Here is a 24,118-nt window from a genome sequence, read left to right on the forward strand (position 1 = left end):
AGGAAAGCGTTTGGAGCCTGCTTGTTGGATTGCGTGTTTGTAGAGTGAGCTGATTGTGGTGTGGTATTGTGTAAATAGGTCAATTTAATTTGTGCTTGTGGTATAATATGTGTGGCTTGGGGCTGTAGAGAGTTTGTGTAAAGTGGGCATAGTGTTATAGGGGATGTAGCGAGTGTGTGCATATGGGCTGTAGTGTGTGTATATAGGTGGTGCATTGTGTGTAGAGGTTGTAGAGAGTGTGTGTTTAGATAATGTAGTATGTATTTGCTTACAAGGAATGTAGTGTGTGCATAGTGGATCTAGAGTTTGCATGTCAGGAAAGTAGTGTGTGTAGGTGGTGCAGTGTGTGTGTGTGTGTGTGTTGTGTGTGTGTAGATTAGATGATCCAGAGTTGGGTAAGGGATCTAGCGTGTAAAGGACCCAGAGTGTGAATAGGAGATTGTGTGTGTGTAGAGGATTCAGAGTGTATATAGGGATCTAGTGTGTATATGTCTGTGTGTGTTGTGTGTGTGTAGATTAGATGATCCAGAGTTGGGTAAGGGATCTAGCGTGTATCTGGAGCCTATTCTGCAACTGTCACTAGTCTAATACTATCCTTACCTGTTGTGTCATTTTACCCCACTCCCTCTAGCATGTAAGCTCATTGAGCAGGGCCCTCAACCCCTCTGTTCCTGTGTGTCCAACTTGTCTGTTACAACTACATGTCTGTTCGTCCACCCATTGTAAAGCGCTGCGGAATTTGACGCGCTCTATGAATAATATAATAATAATAATAATGATAATAATGTGTGTAGTGGTGCAGTGTGAGGGATGCTGTAGTGTATATATATATATGTATATATATATATATATACACTTATATATATGTTTGTAAGTGTTGTGTGTGTGAGGGGTGCAGTGTGTTGGGTGTGCTGTGTTTGTGTGTGAGGGATGCAGTGTGTGTGAGGGTGTTGTGTGTGAGTGTGCTGTGTGTATGTGTGAAGGCTGCAGCGTGTGTGTATGTGAGAGAGGTGCAGTGTGTGTGTAAGAGGGGTGCTGTTTGTTAGTGTGCAGTGTGTGTAATGGTGCTGTGTGTGTGCTGTGTGTGTATGAGGGTGCTGTGTGTGTGAGGGTGCTGTGTGTGTCTGAGGGTTCTGTGTGTGAGGGAGCTGTTAGTGTGAGTGTTCTGTGTGTGCTGTGTGTGTGTGAGGGTGCTGTTAGTGTGTGTGTGTGTTCTGTGTGTGTGGATGCTGGGTATGTGTGTGTGTGTGTGAATATGTTTGGAGGGATTCCGTGTGTGGGGGGGGGGACAGATTTAAATATATTAAATATGTATATATTTTTTCATTTAAAAAAAAAACGTTATATCCCCCTCCCTCTCCCTTCTTACCTTTTGACTGGGAGGGGGCTGTGCTGCTATCCCTGATAGTCCTAGTGGTGAGTGAACTGTAGCCTGTGGGGCTGGAGTTTACTCTTGCGAGATCTGAGCGTTGCCATGGAAACCACAGCAATGCTCCGACCTTGCGAGAGGAACCCGGCGGAGCTGCAGGTTAGAGCTCCCCGGGGTCCTCCTCTCTCTCCCCAGCTGGCAGCCCCATGTCTGTGTCTGTGGGCTGGTGAAGGAGATCTTAGATACCCACCGGCCCATGAAGGCACACAGCAGAGCCGGCGCTCGGATTGTGGTGGCTCTGCATTGGCCAACAAGGAAGATACCATGAACTCCCCTGCCGCCTTGACCCATGGCCGTCGCAGCCCACCGAGCATTTGCTCGGTATGCCTAATGGCCAGTCCTGGGCTGCTGGGAGGACACTATAGTGTTAGCAAGACGGATTTGTATTCCTAACACTATTGTGTTTCTTTAAATCAATGTCTTACTTTGTTTTATATAAAAATAGCAATAAAAAGTGATCAATTTTCTTATATTTGTTAATATCATTTATATACTCAACTATTCATATTTCATTATCAGATATTTATCTACCAAAGTAGGTATTTATTTTAGAGCCATTGCTGATTGTATTTATTTTTCTTCCAGTAGTACAATTGTTCACCTTGAATTATGTACTGGATGGATTTTAATATCTTTCATATTAGACATTGCATTAAAATGCAAAAATGAATTAATAATAGAATGCAATAATAAAAAGACAGGAAATTAATTTGATAAAAATCCTAATGATTTGCACTTCTTCATTGGACCCTGACTATGACAATGTTTTAGATATCCCATACAATCTTGGGCAGTATTGGTTAATGTGATTTATACTTTTTCTTAGCTTTTTCCTGAAAACTGTGCAATACTATAATTTAATAAGTAATATACTTTTGATATTATTGCTTGTTTTCAATGCCTGACATCGGGCCTGAAATTTCCTTTTAGTAGCCACATGTATGCCTGTGGTTTAGCAGAATTAGTGACCATCATGAACGCCTTAATAGCTAACTGACAGACATGAAGCTCAGAATCAGTTCAAGGTTAAATTAGTTAAGTTAGTAAATTCTCAGTAATTCTCAACTTGGCTTTTAGTGAACCATGTAAATAAGTTGAGTTCAAGTAGACATCTTGAAACCATCCTAAAATTATCTTTAAGCATATTCCTTGAAAAAATCTTACAGTTTTATCCACTTACATTCCAGAGCATGCTGGAGAAGAGGGGGTATTATTACTCAACTCACTGTTACTCCTAGTATGATGCTTAGCAAAATGAAATGTTAAGCCAACTCTACTGCAACTCTGAGAGCTAAACAGATACTAAAGACAGTGCCCTGTCTAACTAAGCTATTTCAAAAACTTGAATGGTAGTGTGTATAGTCCATTAATTAGACACTCCAAATAAATGAAATATTTATGCATGATATCCCGCTAAATTGCAGAGAATGATATAGTATAATAAAAATAATCCTTTTTATTGCTTGAATTATTTAACATACTTAAATTTTTAACATTTTGTACATATTTCATAAAATATCATACTTATTAATTACACCTTTTAAAAATGTTTTCTGCTTTAATAATATAGTTTTTGTTAAATACATTTAGTGCCCCATGGCAAATTTGATTGAATGACTAAGTAGAAACTTCAGTTGGTCAACATATGCTGTCCTCCAAATTTTAATAAATGTCACCCAGAATTTTAATCAAAAAAGTGTGTGTAGCTATTTACAGTAATAGCGATTTAAAGGACTTTACTAACATCATATTTGTTGATCAAGAAAAATAGAAAAATACACATGTGACAAATGCTTGATAGTCTTTCCACATACATTTCACAAAAAATAAATACTTCAAATATATACTTAGCATTGCAAAGAATAAAAAAATATTACTTAACATATTTTGCTTGCATTAGAATCAAACACTTCTGGCAATAAACATACAATACCAAATTCTTTTAACTAACTTTGCTATAAATATTTTATAAAATTTTGTAACATATTCTGTTAATTTACAGTAAAGTAAATCTAAAGTATTATATAATTTATATCTAGTTCCACATATAGAAAAATGTGTTATCTTCCTAATATGAATATTGTTTCTGTGCATTTATTCATCATGTTATGTCAATCACCCTCATATGTGAAAAGCTCAATACATTTTATTTCACAAAAATATATACTGTACGGTATATGATGCCATTACAAAACTATTAAAATTGCAAATTATCCAAAATTTTTAAAATTCTGTTTGAGGTGTGTTAACATAGAACCAAAAAGGTAAACAGGTAAACCAGGTGTGGAAAATAGTATATGAACTTCTTACTGTGTATGTGTGTGTATGTATATATATATATGTTCTTACAGCCATAATGCTGGCATCAGAAGAGCTATTTCAAAGACATCTGGAGTTCCAAAGGTTCCCTACGACTCCACTATAGGCATGTTAATTCTTTTGATTACTATAAATTATAACTGTAATACAATTAAATTCAAAAGGTTTCATTAAAAACACAATTTAAATACCACCCATCTCACCTATTGCCATTGAAAGTTGTCTTATATGCTCCAGTTTGGTGTAATGTCTCATCTGTATATACAGGTACAGGGGTCCGTACACACTCATGGGAACACTGCAGAGTTTCATTGTAGGCAGTAAAAATATCCATGCTACTGGGTACTCTAGCTGGAGTAAAGTCCGTCAAATTTTGACAGCTTTCTTCTTGCTGATTTATTTTTCTCTGGTGGCTGTTACGCCTAACATTTCCGCTTTGTGCACAGCTAAAAAAAAAAAAAGAAAATCATTATTTTCATCCAAAAACTTTAAAAGAAATGTATTGGCAAAAACTATAAATACTTCCCCTAAGCAAATATTTAACCATATCTCAGAAATATCTACTTGTGCATAACATTTTATAAGGTAATGTCATATTGCTAGAACTTGCAAGACAACTTGATAGGCATTTAACGTACCCTCAACTTTGTAGAGATTTATAAAATCTTCTGGCTTCAAAGTGTATCTTTATAACTGCCAGATTTTAAATGTCTCCTTTTTTGTTACCTACAATATGTTCAGTTTTGATAAACTGTAGTATAGAACGAGTTTATGTTAGTATTTGTGTGCAATAGAAAAATATGAAGGTAGAATGTATTTTTTTTTAGGAAATATACTTTAGGGAATTTATTTTCTACAGTGAAAATATGTAATATTCTTATCCTCGTGTTTTATCTCCGGAATTGGTAATGCTGAATATTATAGCAATTTTGCTGGAACTGTACACATATTTATTAAATAATTTAGAAATTTGCAGTAAAAAAGTTTTGATTACGGTTACATTTGTACTTTTTACCAAAACTGTAGGTGGTGCTGCTTAAATAACCACTATAAAGAAACCACAAAACAAAATGATGAAACAAAAGATATCAATTTTCCCTATAGGAAACTGGTACATGAACAAAAAAGGCCAAAGCAAAACTAAAAGTATCTAGGGTCTGACCTGAATTAAATATTCAATCTTAAAATAGAATGTATAAGATTTCTTAAAATAAAATATAATGAATTAATTTACTCAGTCATATAGACCAATAGATCCATGAGAGAAAAGAAAAAAAAAAGGTTAACGTGTGGTTAATTTGTGTAAAACTCAATTTTGTTCAGCAATATCATAAACCTAACCTCAACAGGATATTTGTATATATGCTAGTTTTAATTTTAGTTGTGATTGGTTGGTGGCTCTCTGGTATCTGGTAAGTGCTTATTAAACTGTCTCCATTGTGACCCTACCTATAGGTATATTACACATTTTTATTTTTTCTTGAATGTTTATTACTATTCTCACATAATAGTTTTCTTTGAATCTGAGTTACAGAACGTCAACTTTCACATACAAGCAAGTCAGTAGCTAAATGGTTCATATTTTGTATTCGTCTGAGAAAAAAAAAAAACAATGTAAAAGATTACATTGAGCACATAACTTTTATGTCAGTCTGTTTCTGTGTTTTTTCGTTTTTTTCTATTATCCTGTAGAGAAGGTGCCAAGTGTATTCATTTCTTACGAGGGGCTAAACACAGCCAATCTAATTTTTCCACATTCTATAGTAACTTTTGTATTTCAAACTGTATTCTGAATTTTAGCAGCAACTGGGAGAGGGGGTTGGTTCTAAGCATGCAATTCCTTGCATTGTGTATATGTTTAATGTCACTCTGCTCATCCCCTCTAAGCAGATATTTAACCTGTTATCTAATTGTGTCGCTCCTGTCTACTATATATCAAAAACTATGAGTTTACCCCTGCATTTCTTTAAAGAATTAATGCATAAATGAAAATTTAACATTTATGTAAATATGCATAAGTTTTATTTATTTTTGTTATCTATTCCTGAATAGAGTTGAGCGAACCTGAGCTGGAAAGTTCGGGTTCGTAGCGAACATTATGGTTTTTGGACCCTGGACCCGAACATGGACATTTCACTGTATGGTCGGGTTGGAGTTCGGTGTTCGGTGATTTAATGACACATTTTGAAAGTCTGCAGGGCAGCCAATCAACAAGCGTTTGACTCGTGTGCCCTTAGAAACCATCACAGCCATGCCTACTAACGGCATGGCTGTGATTGGCCAGTGCAGCATGTGAGCTATCTACCAAAAGGCGGAAAGACCTAAATTGGTCTTTCAGCCACATTTACTAATACTTAGTAAAGATTACTTAGTATTAATAAATTCATCCCCTACTCGCTGTACCGCGAGTAGGGGCATGTCTAATAAACAGTGAGCAGCCAGATCTGAAAAATAAAAGTACACATAGTGCAATACAGTGCACACTAAAATTGTGGAGTGAGAGATTGTAGAAAAACTCACAAGATAAAAAGTAATTCAGGCTTGTCTCCCTTCCACAAAGGGTAATGATATACCTGTGATCTGTCAAGTAGATCTTCTTTACCACTTATAAGGGTGAAGAAAACAAATAGATAATGCAGATGGTCCACATATGACATATTTATTAATACAATGTTGCACTTACGAGAAAAAAATATATAACAGCATGATGCTGTTACCGCTTTAATTGTTTTATCTATTCTTTTCTTTCAGGAAGTGTTCCGGAGGATTGGAGGAAGGATTGGAGGAAGGCAGATGTGGTTCCTATATTCAAAAAGGGTTCAAAATCCTTGCCTGGAAATTATAGACCTGTGAGCTTAACTTCTGTGGCTGGTAAAATATTTGAAAGGTTATTAAGGGATAATATTCAAGAATTCCTTGAGAAGAATATGGTTATCAGCAAAAATCAGCACGGTTTTATGAAGCACAGGTCATGTCAAACTAACTTGATTGCGTTCTACGAAGAAGTAAGTAGAAGTATAGATCAGGGTGTTGCAGTGGATGTGATCTATTTGGATTTTGCCAAGGCATTTGATACAGTTCCACACAAAAGATTAGTGTTCAAACTCAAGGAAATCGGTCTCGATGAAAATGCTTGTTCTTGGGTAGAACATTGGCTTAAAAACAGAATACAAAGAGTTGTCGTTAATGGTAAATTTTCAAGCTGGACAGAGGTGGCAAGTGGTGTCCCTCAGGGGTCTGTTCTGGGACCCCTTCTATTTAACATTTTTATAAATGATCTTGAAGACAGCATTGAAAGTCATGTTTCAGTGTTTGCAGATGACACAAAACTTTGTAAAATAATACAATGTGAGCAAGATATTACTTTGCTGCAGAAGGATTTAGATAGACTGGAGGACTGGGCACTCAAATGGCAGATGAAATTTAATGTTGAAAAATGCAAAGTTATGCACTTCGGCGTAAAGAATACACAAGCAATGTATACCCTTAATGGAAGCGAATTAGGGATAACAACACACGAAAAGGACTTGGGAATTGTTATAGACAACAAATTATGCAACAATGTGCAATGTCAATCAGCAGTGGCCAAGGCCAGTAAGGTATTGTCATGCATGAAAAAGGGCATTCATTCTCGGGACGAGAATATCATTTTGCCTCTCTATAAATCACTGGTAAGACCACATATTGAATATGCTGTGCAATTTTGGGCACCTGTTCTAAAGAAGGATATCATGGCACTAGAAAAAGTGCAGAGGCGGGCTACAAAATTAATAAAAGGAATGGAACAGATCAGCTATGAAGAAAGGTTAACAAATTTAAACCTATTTAGTTTAGAAAAACGTCGCCTGAGAGGGGATATGATAACATTATACAAATATATTCGGGGCCAATACAAACCATTGTGTGGAAATCTATTCACAAACCGGACTTTACATAGGACACGAGGCCATGCGTTTAGACTGGAAGAAAGAAGATTTCGTCTAAGGCAAAGGAAAGGTTTTTTTACTGTAAGAACAATCAGGATGTGGAATTCTCTGCCTGAAGAAGTGGTTTTATCAGAGTCCATACAGATGTTCAAACAGCTACTAGATGCATACTTGCAAAAACAGAATATTCAAGGATATAATCTTTCAATGTAGGGTAATAACTGCTTGATTCAAGGATAAATCTGACTGCCATTCTGGGGTCAATAAGGAATTTTTTGTCCTAGCTTGTTGCAAAATTGTGCTTCAAACTGGGGTTTTTTTTTTTTTTTTTTCTCTTTTGGATCAACAGCAAAAAACAGGTGTGAGGAAGGCTGAACTTGATGGACGCAAGTCTCTTTTCAGCTATCTAACTATTTAACTATGTAACTATGTAACTATATTGTGTATATATAGAGAGATTTAGGGCTGATATCTATACTAATCTGGTAGGTGTTTACTTAGATCCAGCATCTTTATTCCATACTAGTTATATAGCCTTTCAGGGTGTTGGTTTAATTTTTCATTTTCATTTTATTACCACAATGAGTCTGGACTTCATTACCCAGAGGATTCCCATGCAGGTAGCAGTCAGACGGCATATCAAAGGCATGTGACCTCCCCATGCCGGAAATGACATAACAGATGTGACATGCCGAGAGGATCCCATAAGGCCCAGCGCGTCCAAGGAATGCAGGCTCCCTGAAGAACCCCCACTGCACGAAACATGTAGGATACATATATTGGCTTTGATTTTTTGCATGCTTTATCTTTTTCACTTTGTGCACTTTTATTTTTCAGATATTAGTTCTATGTTCACTTAGTGAAAGTTATATCTAAGTTGTATTGATTTTTATATAGATTTCACTTTTTGGTGTCATTGTGCATATCCACCTTTTTCCTGTGTTCTTGATACTGTAGTTTTTAGTGTTTTGGAGCAAGCAGTTTGTACTAAGGTCATTGGTACGCTTCCTATCATAGCATATAGTAATATCATCACTTTGTTTTGAAGTAGAAGAACTACAGTGATAGAAAACAGTCTTTCCTTCCATCCTAGAGTGCTAGGCAAATGGAGGGTAACATTTCGGGAAATGTTAGGAAGACTTTGTAAGTCATGTGCAGGAAAGTGTGACTAAGACTGCATATACAAAGTGATCACAGCTATATCATTACCATATGTCAAAGGGAGACAGGCCTGAATTATTTTTTATCTTGTGAATTTTCTACCATTGCTACCATTTTATATTTAAAGACATTAAACGGGTAAAATGTCTTCCTGGAATATAATTTCATTCCACTAGGTAATTATTTCTATAGATTTCATTTTAAATAAGGAGCAGATCTATGAAGTTATAACAAGTGATATTCGTGATGCAATATGTTAAATGTTCAGAGACATTCTATTGGGTTTCATGGTGGCTGCATTTTATTTAGCACTTTTTCCATTAATAGCACATAGGTTTGGTTTGATTAACCTCTCCCTATGTTTCTGTAAAATAGTTTAACACATTCACGTGAAAAATAAAATGCATTAAAAAATAAAAAATGCTAAATCCTTTAAAGGTTGTGTTTTTACTGTGCTGCACCAAGCCGCTGTATCACTAAAAACAATACTTGACAGGAAAAAGACATAACAGATTTAGTAAAGGAGACAGTTAATTTTACTATTGGAAAAACTTGAGATGATATTTTAACCCACAATAAAGTCTTTATAAAAGAGAAACCATGGCTTCTCTAGAAATAAGACAACTTAATATAAGACATTGGAAGTCATCTAGAGCTTGTGTTAACCTTTTTATCTGTTTTTACATTTTCTTTGAAATCCATATTAAGGATTTAGCAACTAACATCACAATTCAGTTCACCCTGGCACAGCCATGGAACACATGGCTTTCGAGGAAGAGAAATAGAAATCTTGTTTGTTCTTGCTCTTCCACTCTTGTGGCCATTGATAATGTCTCTCTGAAAAATATTTGTTGTAAATTAAGGGGAGGTCTCTAAGCTGAGTGACAGGAAAAGGCTTTATCTTTTTAAAGAGAAACTGGGGATAGCTTTGATTGATTGCCAGAAGGCAAAGATAGAGACACACAGGTCCAGGACATTTGCAAATAAAGAGATGCTTTTTTTTCTACATTTATATTTATTTTCTCATATTTCTCAGCCTTCATGAATACATATTGGATATGAATAAACATAATATTAAAATCTTAGAAGTGAAAATGTACTTACGTGCTTGATACACTGCACAAAAACGAATGATAATAATGCATATGAGATTACAATATGGCAGGGAAACTGTTGCAGATATTTGACTACAATAAGGTAGAGAAATTCATGACAAAGGGTGGTTGGCTCCTATCTGGTGGAACTTGGATATTTTAGTATTAAATGTATAGGTGATGTAAAAAGTATTTAATCAAAGGCACCAAGCCATAAAATGAAATGTAAAGATTTATAGAAAAATCTGTGCAAAATGTTACAAAGATAAATAGAGAGAAATATGTATTTTTTACCATATGTAAAAATGGTAAATTGCCAATTACTACAAGTCGATATGTCAGCACAATGATGTACCTAGAAATGTAAAATATAACAAATACATGCATATGTTTGCTGAGAGATATATTAAATATTTAGCTAGAACCTGAATCCTTTTTTTTTTGCATTTGAGACCTCCATTACCAGCTCTAATTTAACCATTAAGCTTCTGAAACTAGGAGAAGAAAAACATGCTTTAGTGGCAAACACTGATAACAGGCACACATAACAAGTTAGGCTAAAAACATTGTTGAGGTCCAGAGGGTACCCAAACTGTGACAGTGATACAAATGGAAATGAATAAGCATCTCATGTGATGTACTAGCAAGCATGATAAATCTAGAGAAATTACCCTTCTCCAAAAATATTTGAATAGGAAAATTGAATGTTGCCATTAAATAATAGGGGAATAACCCTTTCACTTGCTTTAAATGTTTATGTGAATTAAGGGTAATCATTAATGGCTATAAAATCATACAAAAACATGCAAAAACTATACAATAAGAAGTGAATGCATGGTAACTGTTTTAACCATACATTTTTGCTCCCATCTGCCTCTATCCTTTAAGGAAGCAGAAGGGTTAAATGTCAGAATAAAAAGTAAACAAATGCTCTGTCACTCTGTATTAAACCTACATAAGGATAACCTGAAAGAAGATACATTTACTGTACATATTTTCATTTAGATTTTTCAAGTAAGTTTTACATTGTTGATCATGGTACTTTAGAGACAGCTGAAAACCACAGGCATTACTTGCTAGATTGGTTTCATCAAACTTATAACATGGCAGCTAATATATGTATTTTGTCATAAGTATTCCCACCCACTCAAATGTGCATGCTGTTTTCCCAAAGATTTGTTACTGGGACCCAAGTAATCACATATTAATAAATTGGCATTACCTCAACTGTGCACAGTAAGTAGATGATACTATAATGTATGCTAAGAAACAAAACATAACTTGAGGTTGTAAAGAAACAGGTTTTCTCGAAGATTTCAAAATATATCCATATGCAAATCTTTGTTAAATACTACAATAAAAACCTCAGTAATATTTAGAACAAAGTAGCATTACTTAATTTAAAGACACACTGCAAGCACCACAACCACTACAACCCACTGTTTTGGTTATGATGTCAGGAGTGACCAAAATAATAATATTAATAATAATAATTATTATTATTATTACATTAACATTTCTATATGAATTGTTAGAATATGTACACAATATAACAAATCAGTACTGCCCTAGGATATCTGATTTGCCCTTAGCTCATTTTTATTGAGCAAATATTAAAACTACTCCGGTAAAATGAATTGATTCATCTAAACTGGATTACAATTTGTCTGGGCTACCAGGAAATAATATTTACACATGTCTAGTGAACATTAGGTTTTTTTGTTAATGTATTTTAATCTCTAATTTGGCCAGGATAACCTATGATTCCTGGATTTCCCTAGTGGTAAGAAATTGTATATCAATATCAAATCTGCTAAGAGAAGGATTTGTATCATTAATTTGTGACTAGTGCAGTCGAAAAGCAATTCCTATTTCGCATAAATGCTTTCATTGGCCCTTCATTGGCATTATTTTTAATTTAGATTTTGAAAGTGTTGTCTAATAATCTAGAAAAGAATATGTCTAGATCAGCCAGGAAAACTGTGTATTGAGCCAGGAAGGGAACTAAGCTACACGTGCTTATGCTTACAGTATTATACCTGTAAATGAAGGAAACAACTTTAAATGGAATTACTGTGCAGTTTTATGACATACAAATATTTGAGAAGTACTGCAGAAATTTCATAATTTCCTCCTGCTTGATAAATTGTAATAAGCTAAAATGTAGAATGAATTGAAGTATTTATTAAATGATAAGTTTCAGCACAATGGCCACTACAAAATCCTATGTTTATGGTGCCTTTAGTGTCCCTCTAAATGTCTGTATGTGGGTAGCGTATCTACAAATTATGTTTGCAGGTGGGTCAAAATGTCTACCCACCTGCAAACATAATGTCTATAAATGTATACTGTAAGCATGGTTACATCAAGCAGATTTGCTACACATTGGTGGCTGCTATAGCATTCTTTAATGATTTCTGTAGCTGCTTGGTAATTGTTACAATAAAGTCATGATGTTTGACCAAGAGAGGCTGCCATAGAGACTGAATAAAACCCTTGGAGGATACAATGTTTCGAGGTCAAGCTAGTCTTTTCTCTAATGCCACAACTACTCCTTGTTTAAAAAATTAAATAAACAGGTAGCCTCTCTATCACATTATTATAGAACTGTAAAGGGGACCCAAGTCTGTCTATCACTCACAGTAATTATGAGTGAACGAGAAGCCTGGGGTATATATAGTCACTTTCCCAATTCCTTCATAATCCTCCAATCAACTTCCACGTTTAAAAAAAATAGCTTGATCTATTCTTACCTACAAAAACTCCCCTAATCTCACTAAAACAGCACACTATTTGGATATGGCTTTCTAATTTCCATAGATTTTCCTAAAAAATTTCAAAAGTAATCATAAATCAAAATGTTGAACAACTTTATCGACATAACTGCAGTTAAATAAATGAATTTATGAATTTCACAGCACATGTCTATGTTGAGTCTGTATAGCTGAAGCATATTATCCAAAATTTTAACAGAACCTAGATTTAAAAATCACTGTAGCTATCTAAAAAAAGATATACTTATTCTGAAAACGTAGTCTTAGTAATTGCTATTAAAGTTACACATCCAACATATCAAAATTTTAATCTGTTGGCTTTGAAAGAGGAATGCATTCTTTTTGGGATACAGTATGATCTGTAACTGTGAGAAATGTATGTGGTATTGCTAAAATCAAGAGAAATTTTGCACATACTTTCCAGCGCTAGTTGCTTACAAACTATAATTGACAATATTAATGTTTTGTTTTTAGATATATTTTTTCTATATTTTCCATGCTATGAAAAGTTGTAAATTTATACTATAGACAGGTATATATGTATGCATTATATAAAACACTCTCTAAGAATCCCTCTGTGAGATAAAAACTTCCAAAAACCAGTTTATATTATGCATGTGCACTAAATGAGTGAGAGGCAAATTATCACTGAACATAGAAATGACAAAAAAATAAAAAAAACAATGCTCAAGTCCTCAGTACAAAATGGTCCTTACATTAAAGGGATTAAGAAGTGTCTTTATAATAATAACTGTGGGTGCTAATTGTAAGATGAAACCTCAAGACAAATTTGTTAGTTTGTCCTATCCTCAGTGTCAACATTTTATTTGCAAACACGTAAAATTTGAATGTTCGCAGATGCCACAGACATCTAAAGGACACTTTTGTGTATAATTTTATAAATTGCAAAACATATTAAAATGGCTGCCTTTACACTACATGAGAACAGAGAAACTACATTCCTATAACTCAAAAACAGCATGAATTTTAAAGTTGTATTTCCTTCTTTTCTTTATAAACTCCCAAGTCGGACTGGATCAATTTCTATCACAGTGTTGATGTTTTTATAGAACTTTATTCTGTAGGCATTCTGGATATTACTAGCATACAGCGGCCTATAATTACTGTAGCATTATGATTATTCATGTTTGCAAGAATACTGCAATTTCCAATAAAAATCTCCACAGGTCGTCTTCGAGAACACTGTGGAGGAAAACGATAATTTATTTTTCCTACAGTACTTTTCAAAAATCAAAGTGTTTATTTAAAGATGTATAAAAAAAAGAAAAATAGAATGAAGGAAAACAAATCCCCTATGTGCTTAAATATACAAGTAGATATCTTCAATGGACCTATACAAAAAAAAAAATCTTTATTTTATTATCTTATATGCAACAATCTAACAAAATGTTTTTTATCACTATGCTGTAAAACTCAATATGGTTATGGTATGAAAACAAAAACCCAATTTGTAGCATGTATATTTATGATCTTACATTTGTAATTAAAGGAACACTAAGTGACTCTATTTTTAACACACCAGTGTAAATATTGCTGATCTTTATTGACAGTCATTAGAGATGCTTCCCCAGTAAAAAAAAAAAAAAAAGAGTCAGATTCCGTTCTCTGGCACAGCGCAGAAATTTGACACACATGAGCATTAACCTCCCAATGCTTCCCAATAGGAAAGCATTGTAATGGCTGAGATCATCGGTCTTGATGAGCTCAACTAGGAATAGTGTCCTTGACGAGATCAGCAAGGTGAGGGAGCAATGGTAAGTATTACCTTTTAAATCCTCACAGGGGGAGGGGTGGGCACTAAAATAACTAGAGCAAAACTTGTCAGACATAAATAGTGGGAGGTTCTTTAGCTTGCTAAATTGGGGAATTACAGTGCCAAAATATACATTTTTGATATTACCGTATATACTCGAGTATAAGCCGACCCGAATATAAGCCGAGGCCCCTAATTTTTCCCCAAAAAACTGGGAAAACTTATTGACTCGAGTATAAGACTAGGGTGGGAAATGCAGCAGCTACTGGTAAATTTCTAAATAAAATTAGATCCTAAAAAAAATATATTAATTGAATATTTATTTACAGTGTGTGTATAATGAATGCAGTGTGTGCGTATGAGTGCAGCGTGTGTGTGTATGAGTGCAGCGTGTGTGTATGAGTGCAGCGTGTGTGTATGAGTGCAGTGTCTGTATGAGTGCAGCGTGTGTGTATGAGTGCAGCGTGTGTATGAGTATGAATGCAGTGTGTGTGTGTATGAATGTGTGTGTGTGTGAGTGCAGTGTGTGTGTATGAGTGCAGTGTGTGTATGAATGCAGTGTATGAATGCAGTGTGTGCAGGGCCGGTGCAAGGATATTTGCCCCCCCCCATATGTCCTGACCTCCCCTCCTCCTCCCTCAGTGGTCCTTACCTCCCCACCCCCGTGTTCCTTCACCCCCCTCCCCCAGTGGTCCTGACTCACCCCTCCCCTAGTGGTCCTTACTTCCCCCTCCCCTCCCCTAGTGGTCCTTACTTCCCCCTCCCCTCCCCTAGTGGTCCTTATCCCCCCCTCCCTCCCCTAGTGGTCCTTATCCCCCCCTCCCTCCCATGTGGTCCTTATCCCCCTCCCTCCCATAGTGGTCCTTATCCCCCCCCTCCCTTCCTCCCATAGTGGTCCTTATCCCCCCCTCCCTCCCATAGTGTTCCTTTTCTCCCCCCTCCCTCCCATATTGGTCCTTATCCCACCCCCCTGCCTCCGATAGTGGTCCTTATCCCCCCTCCCTTCCATAGTGGTATAGTGGTCCTTATCCCCCCCCTCCCTCCCATAGTGGTCCTTATCCCCCCCCCCCTCCCTCCCATAGTGGTCCTTATCCCCCCCTTCCCTCCCATAGTGGTCCTTATCCCCCCCCTCCCTCCCATAGTGGTCCTTATCCCCCCCTCCCTCCCATAGTGGTCCTTATCCCCCCCTCCCTCCCATAGTGGTCCTTATCCCCCCCCTCCCTCCCATAGCGGTCCTTATCCCCCCTCCCTCCCATAGCGGTCCTTATACCCCCCTCCCTCCCATAGTGGTCCTTATCCCACCCCCTCCCTCCAATAGTGGTCCTTATCCCCCCCTCCCTCCCATAGCGGTCCTTATACCCCCCCTCCCTCCCATAGTGGTCCTTATCCCACCCCCTCCCTCCCATAGTGGTCCTTATACCCCCCCCCCCTCCCACAGTGGTCCTTATACCCCCTTTTTTATTATTTTTTTTATTATTATTATTTTTTTATTTTATTATTACTTCTTATTTTATTTTTTTTTCGTCCCCCCTCCCTGCTTGATATATGGCAGGGAGGGGGGCTCTCCTTCCCTGGTGGTCCAGTGGCAGTTCAGTGGGGGGGAGAGGGGGGCTGGCAGAGCTGTACTTACCTGTTCTGCAGCTCCTGTCAGCTCTCTCCTCCTCTGCGCCGTCCGTGCAGCTCCTTCTATCAGCTCACACTGTAAGTCTCGCGAGAGCCGCGGCTCTCGCGAGACTTACACTGGGAGCTGACCGAGGTGCTGAACGGACGGCGCGGAGGAGGAGAGAGCTGACAGGAGCTGCAGAACAGGTAAGTACAGCTCTGCCAGCCCCCCTCTCCCCCGGTCTGTATTATGGCAATGCAAATTGCCATAATACAGACTCTGACTCGAGTATAAGCCGAGTTGGGGTTTTTCAGCCCAAAAAATGGGCTGAAAAACTCGGCTTATACTCGAGTATATACGGTAATAAAATTATTAAAACCATTATTTTGATAATTTTTCTAAAATATTATTTTTAATAGTTTATTACCCCATACACATTCCTTCAAACTATAGCACTATTAATACATTTGTATTCCTACTGCTACTGTATATCTTTACTTCCTAAGTACCATTAACACCTAATATCCTGAATATGGACTATTTTAAACAGAATGATCTTATATATGTTTAAGAGTCTGAATTCATATACATAAGGTCCAAGGGAAGCTAAAAGTCCCTTTATTTTCAAATACGTATGCGATGAAGATAGAATATCACTTGACATCAACTTGACAGTCTAAAGTGCAGTCTTGATCTTCATTGCGTAGGAGACCTAGAAATGATTACTGACAAGGCATACTTTAACTACTTGTTTCAATATAACATATATTTGAAAGCCCTAGAAATACCTCCCCTAACTAAGACTCACACACATTTCCTGAAAAATAGATTTTTTTTAGCTTCCCTTATTGCACAGTGTGTTTAATTTAGAATTTATCATCTCTACTCTGTTAATAGCATGCTAGTGCCTGCGATAGCTTTGTGTGTTTTATTAAAGGGACACTGTTGGTTTGATTGACAGCTCTTTTTATATTATATAGAATGTATACACACATATATATTATGCATACATATTAAAGTGTGCACAGATATTTTTATTGATAAGCTGAACTTTTAAATCTGAGTACTGTTTATTCTGATGCCAGAATTAGAAAGAAGAACCTGTACATACACACTTAAAATAAAATAATTTTTACTACTTATTTTTTAAACCTAAAATGCAAAATGAGTAGAAATTATCCTTACCAATTTTTCAAGACGAGTGTTGTTATCAGTGCTGCAATGACCATGATTAGGGAAACAGTGATGGTAATAATCTGGTGTACCGCTAGACCTGTATGAAGAAGCAGAGACAGAAGCAAAGCAATGTGATAAATGAGCGAAAAACAAAACTACATCAGTAACTTTAAATATAATAGCAGGAAATGCAAATTAGATGTGACATGTTAGAAAAAGCACCATTATGATCTTGGAATGCATTTCACACTACCTATAAACCAAAGAGTTATTTCAATTATTTTTGTAAATAGGTTTACCCTTGGTACTACTGAAGAAATGTGCATTATTGCAATGGTATTCCAGGATGTTAATCAGTCAAAACTCTGTGGAAAAGCATTAGCATTAATCATATTTGAAAGTGAATTAAATAGGTATAATGCAAAGTAGTGCAGGAAGTTTAAAATAAAGGTCTAAAACTGATTGTGCTATGGGAAAGAAGGATACATTTTGTTTTCTGTCCTATGGTACATACTTACAGAACACAAACTGTTGTATACAAATTATTTATTTTCTATATCATACAGTATATATTACTTTTCAAAAAAGTAGTTGTGACTAGTCCAGAAGAATAATTCAGTGTTCAAATAATGAATATAATAAACATTTTATAAACTCTATTACCAGTGGTAAATGAGTAAACCACTGACATGTTTTTCATGGAGGAAAAGGTTGACTTGCAAATTTCCATTATAAGTATTAAACATGCAACATTAGTACTATAATTTTCATTCCCCTTCTTCCCCCCTTGGCTGAGTGTCCCACTGATAATGAAAGATGTTTTTTCTGTTTTGAAAGGCTGGGCATATGTAGAACTCAGGTCATTTGTGAAAAATGCCCAGTCTGCGTAACTCAGATATGTTCAGACTGCTTCTAGAAGTGCTTGTTAAGTGCCCCATTTAATCAACAGTAGAGTGTCTGAGCCTCAACATTGTATGTATAATAGTTCAAAAGCCTAACAATATTATAGTAAAGCACTACTTGAAAATAGCCTAGCGGTAGTGAATGTAAATGTAATGTAAATGTCTTGCTTTATGGCAGTTTTTGCTTCTAATTTCAATTCCTTATTTTTTTCGCAAGTATAATATAATTAGCAAACGTATAGTTCAATGTCAAATATGTATAATATCTTGATGTATGTTATGAATTCTCTTATTGAAACGTGGATAAACTACTTTAATTTAACTTACTGTGTCTGTGGGGTAAGCGTAAATGGGTTTACTTGTTTATGTATTGTTCTATGTAAACTAATATATTCACTGTACATAAAGTAATTGTGAACTTAGCTTCAATCCTAGCCTGTGAATCTGCAGAAAATAAATACCAAATATCACTGTTCTATGCCTGATGCAAATGTGTCTCTTAACAACAATACTGTGCATCTTCTGAAAACCTGTCTCCAGTACCAATAGTCTGTGTTTTCTAATAATGGGTCCCTCAATACCGGCACTGTGAATGACTGTAGAATAATTCTGCCAGACTCTTTCAGCTTTTCAGGTATAGTGCGCATACATTCATACAATAATTGTCTAGTCTTGTATTAAGAATTTTTTAGGAATGATATATATATATTTTTTTAAATAATTTCATATTTTAGCACAACAGGAATAATATAACTTATTAGACTAAGCAATTTCCTGCATACTGAGTGATACATAATTTGCATTATAATCTGAACGATTTCAGTACCACACATCAAGATGGGGTTTAAAAAGAGAGTACGCAGGAAGAGGGATGTAAGAGTCCTCAAATACAGATATATGCAATAATAAAAAGAGGAAAGAGTGTGGAGTATAGTGTAGTATATCTCTTTTTTGATGAGGAAAAAAAAGCAATGCACTTAGAGTGTTTGGAGCTAGTATTTAACTCCAAATTAGTACACCTGGGCTGTACAATGCCAGCCTATGGCATGTAGTCTGCATCTTGATCAAATGGAGGTTACTCCAGAAGTATTTAAGAGAAACTTTAGTATTGTATATAAAATAAGTATGTATATACTCACACTCACATATACGAGTTCCTTCTGATGGCTCCTAGGGAATAGCATAGAGTGGAATTATCCCCACTCCTGACTATATGGAATATCACCCACTTTTAAAATAATATGGTGCAATAAACACAAAATAAAATATAGAGCTCACTGTTTACTATTTAGAGTGATAAAATAATAAGATATGTACTCACAAGTACAGAACAAAAAGGTAGGCATTTATGGTATCTTCCCTACAAAGGAAAATTATGTCCAGATGATGTTTTGCTTCAAATTAAATTTTGTCCATGCAGCAGATTTTGAAAAGTAATTCACGGGAAGAAAATGCAAAAATGGCAACAACAAAAAACCTAGCCATATGTCTAGGCAATATAAGTCAGTTGGACAATGTCAACTGTTGTCAAAATTAGATTATTCTATCTGTATTAAAAAAGGTAAATAGGAGAGCTTTTGTTAATTAAAAAAGTGATCAGCAGGAGTCATTTTAAACTAAAACAGAGGATTTTTAAACACATGAAAGGAAAAAGTCAGTAGGCAATGGATGACCCACTCATCCCTACCACCCTGAGAAGAACAAAACTTTCTCACACATCCAGTCTAAAGTGTGTGACAATTCTTCAGTGTGGACAAAATACTGTGCCCTATCAACCTATATCAACTGTATCTGCAGAGGTAGCAGGTAGAACTACATCACAAGACTCCGCCAGGCAGAGTGAAACCACTTTTTTTTTTTACAGTGGAAAAAACTGTACCCTATCAACTTTCACTAACTACATCTGGGGAGCTGGTTGATGTATCCACACCATACAACTCAACCACCACAATGAAAGGCATTTTAAAAAGAGGGAGCTATATCAGCCCCTTATGAACTCTGAATCATGAAACAAATGACATTTCTCATCAATTGCACATGTCATTTTTTACATGGTACATTATAAGGCGCTTCAAAGTTACGTATTTTTAACAACCCACCAATTAATTAAAATTTGGATGAATTGGATTTTGTTTAAAACCAAATGCACAAGTCTAATGTACAGCCATTAGAGAGAGGACCAAACTAATGTGGTACTAATCTGATAATCACACTATTGTTTATACAGTAATTAGTTACAAAATAATCCTTCATTTATAATTGTAGTTCAAAGTATATGATCAGCAGTGACATTTGGGCAGATGTCAAATTGTTGTGCAATTGATCCTGCTGTTATTCAGGCACTGCGATTTAATGTTTACATCTGTCTAGTTCTTTAGTTAGTCTTGGAGTTTCGGAGGTATTCCCCATCTGAGCATATAAATAAAATAGCTTTCATTAAAGGAATTCAGCACCTGTTCTGGCTTCTCCCTCAGTATTGCTTTAGTATTGGATATTATCATTATATGTCATTAAACATACAACATTTTTAATTTTATTGTTTGTAGTAAGTTTTATTAACCCATTAAAACCGGAGGGTGTACTATTAGGCCCTATTCTAGGCGGCTCTAAACGCGCAGGTTTACTTACCCGGTCGCCGGCGATCCCCGTGGCACATCCGACGTCCTGCAGCACCCCCCAGCCATGTGAGAGTGAGGTCCTTGCGAGGACCTCACAATCACATGGCCGGGTTAGCTGCCTGGTGCATTGCCAGCAGGGGGACTAACTGTAATGACAGTTAGTCCCCCTGCTGGCTGGAAATAAAATGAAATACATTCAATAAGTGTAAAAAAAAAAATATATATATATACTTAGATCATATATATATATGATCTAAGTATATATATATATATATATATATATATATATATATACACACATATACATACACACACACATACACTGTCTAGGTGTATTTTACTATTAATATATTTATATATATATATATATATATATATATATATATATATATTAATATAAATTACACGTAGACTGATACTGATTAAATATATATATATATATATATATATATATATATATAAGTATTGTTTTATATAATTTTATATATAATATAAAAAAATATGTAAATTTGTTAAAAAATAAAATTACAAAAATTATTAAATAAAAATAATTAAAAAATATAGATGTGTGTAATTTCATTCTAACTGTATTGTGATATTAATATATATATTTATATCAAAATACAGTAGAAAGAAAGAATATATATATCTATATACATAAATATATACGTATATATCACTATATATATATACCTATTTGTGTAAGGGGCAATAGCCGTATATGGAGTAAGGATCCAGCATAAGCGTAGGATAGTATAAAGTGAGCAAGTCGGTTGTGGTGTGCCGAGACCGACAATACGGTAGGCCTGTAAATAAAGAGGGCCCACCAAGGAGTAAGAAAGTAAAGTAAATGGAAAGAAAAGAGAAAGTGTTGAAATGAGGAGTGGGTGGGAGGGTCATTCTGATGCTGACCTCAAGCGATATGAGTCAGGTAAGGGGTGTCCCTTATATAGGGGAGTGAATTAATTTAAGCCCCTCCCACAAATACAGGCCAAACGGCCTTAATACTTGTGTAAGGGGCAATAGCCGTATATGGAGTAAGGATCCAGCATAAGCATAGGATAGTATAAAGGGAGCAAGTCGGTTGTGGTGTGCCAAGACCGACGATACGGTAGGCCTGTAAATAAAGAGGGCAAAAATGAATAATCAAAGATTTAATACAGTCAACAAATATATACAAATTAACCAGACATTTCCTTAAATGCATTACAGTATTTAATTCCTGGAAGAATTTTGAAGGTAGGAATCTAGGACCGAAAGTGAACACCATTTGTTGTGGGTAGGATAGTATGTTATCTCTACTGTTGGTCCGTGTTGACTCGTTTCGGAATGTGGTAGAGCCAATAGGTAATGAAATATGTGTTTACGTACGTGGGATCGTTGAAGACAATGATCTGTCTGAGTGGTGGTGATGGTAGTGAATTCTCTGGCCTGAGAAAGGCATAAAAGGCAATGTGCATGGCTGGTAATGGCCGACTTGGTAGTATAATTGAATGGTTGTAGATCTAATAGGTCCGATAAGGATGAACAGTTGGATGGCTATTGGTAATCTCTGAGAGGAACGTGGGAGAATGGATTCCTGAAAACCTCTGAGTATATTCTTGTCTGGTATGATAGCATGAAGTTATGGTAGTTTTGGCCATAGGTTATCCTGTGTTGTTGAATGCCTGTAAACTATATAATTAATGATGTGTGAGATAGTTTAAGTTTAAGGTGGCAAAAAGAAGCAAACCCTAGGAGAAATGTTATGACACAGGTTGAGCTATGTCGTGTTCCAATGAGATTCTTTAAGCCAGGTGAAAAGCTGTGTTATGTGTTCTACAAGTATGGGACGAAAGTGCTAGGTGGGATAGTGCATGCTATGCTGCATGAGTATGTCTAATCCATGATTTTGTCTCTGGAACGAAAGCGTGGCCGTGACTGTATGGGCGGCTGTAGGAAGCGTATGATGAACATGCCTGGAATATAAATGAGACAATTATCGGCAGGGATGTATACATATATATAGTGAGTTCCCCAAAAATATCATGACCTTATGGATGAGTAGTGGCGATTGTTGATGATATGACATGTGCCTAGTTGTCAGAGTAACAACGGATTGATGACCCTGACCATGATTTACCCTATGCCACAGCAGCTGCTACAATGGGGTAGATCTCCCAAAGGGGCTGAGGTGGTGGAAAAATGTCCAAACCTGGATGCCATGGCCAACAGCTCCAAAGCAATCGTTCCCGGTAGATCGCTGCCAAACCCGTGGTAGACGCCGCGTCTGACCATCTGGTTGGAGAAGTGTCAGACAATCCTGGAAGGAACATGCTTTTACCATGCCAAGTGGTTAAGAAATTCCCCCCCATGTGCAGGTCTGCTGTTGCTGAGGTGTCTAGGGACATCCTCTGATCATCATGTTGGAAGTGTGGAAAAAAGGGGAAAGTACTCTGGATGTGAAAGCATGGTCTTGTGGTATGATTGGCATGGCAAAATTAAGGAACCTGGTAGGGATTGTAGTTCCTTGCAGTTGTAAGTACTAAGCAGGAGGTAGTGATTGATGTAGATGAGAATGTTCCCTATTTGTCTTGTGGTAACTTGCGTGTATGGATGCCGACTAAAGTCATATGCCCAGTAATGTGATGATAGTGTCTGGGCCTTCTGTTTCTTATGGTGTACTGGGACGCCCAAGTGGTCAACCAGACTAAGCTTCCGTAAGGCTTCTAGTGAAAAATATGTTATCTTTGATCAACAAGAAGTCTTCTAGATAGTGTATGACTGTAAGACCTCTGGATATGTTATCATAACCAGCACAGAGTATCTGCGAATATCGATAGTAGGCTAATCTGTAGCTCGAAAGTTGAGCAGGGAAAGGATTGCCCAATTTATGCCATGTAAGTGCCAGTGTGTAGGGTAGATGGTAGCCGTTTACTGCGTTGATGATATTGGTCTTACTTAACCAAGCTTCAACCCATGCTTGAGTGATAGCTGTAAAGGTAGATCAATGGTGTTGTATAGTAAGAAAACTCCTCGGAGGGTATGAGGGAGTTGAGACTTGGGGTAGCGGAGGTTTGTGGTGCAAATAGGTCTATGGTTAGTCTTTGTTTAAGGGAAGATTCCTTGTGACAATACCAATGTGTTTGTGTTTGGTGCCCTGCTGTAAATGGTGGAGATTGGAAGACCCCTCTGCAAATCTTGGCTATGAGTGTGTTTACAGCCAATGGTTTTGTTGTGCTGACTGTAAGTGAGGGCATGCTATATTCCTTGAAGGTGTGTTTATGATACCTGTATGGGAGCCCTTTGAAGCTCCAGAGCTTTAGTAAATCTACTACAAGTCTGGAAGGGTGATGAGTCAGT

At 36.4% G+C, this 24,118-nt stretch overlaps 1 protein-coding gene across 4 annotated transcripts in view; it reads right to left on the reverse strand.

Moving 5' to 3' along the window:
• Positions 1-24,118, reverse strand: part of AJAP1 (adherens junctions associated protein 1) — a 290,328-nt gene that overhangs the window by 103,546 nt on the left and 162,664 nt on the right. For all 4 annotated transcript variants that reach the window (XM_063435413.1, XM_063435415.1, XM_063435416.1 and 1 more), the window contains exons 3-4: positions 17,266-17,353; positions 3,952-4,194 (exon numbers count right to left, since the gene is read on the reverse strand). In XM_063435413.1, coding sequence (XP_063291483.1) covers positions 3,952-4,194; positions 17,266-17,353 — 331 coding nt within the window. The remainder of the gene's footprint in view (positions 1-3,951; positions 4,195-17,265; positions 17,354-24,118) is intronic.

The sequence above is a fragment of the Pelobates fuscus genome, chromosome 11 (assembly GCF_036172605.1).
Source record: "Pelobates fuscus isolate aPelFus1 chromosome 11, aPelFus1.pri, whole genome shotgun sequence".
Classification (NCBI taxonomy): Eukaryota; Metazoa; Chordata; class Amphibia; order Anura; family Pelobatidae; genus Pelobates; species Pelobates fuscus.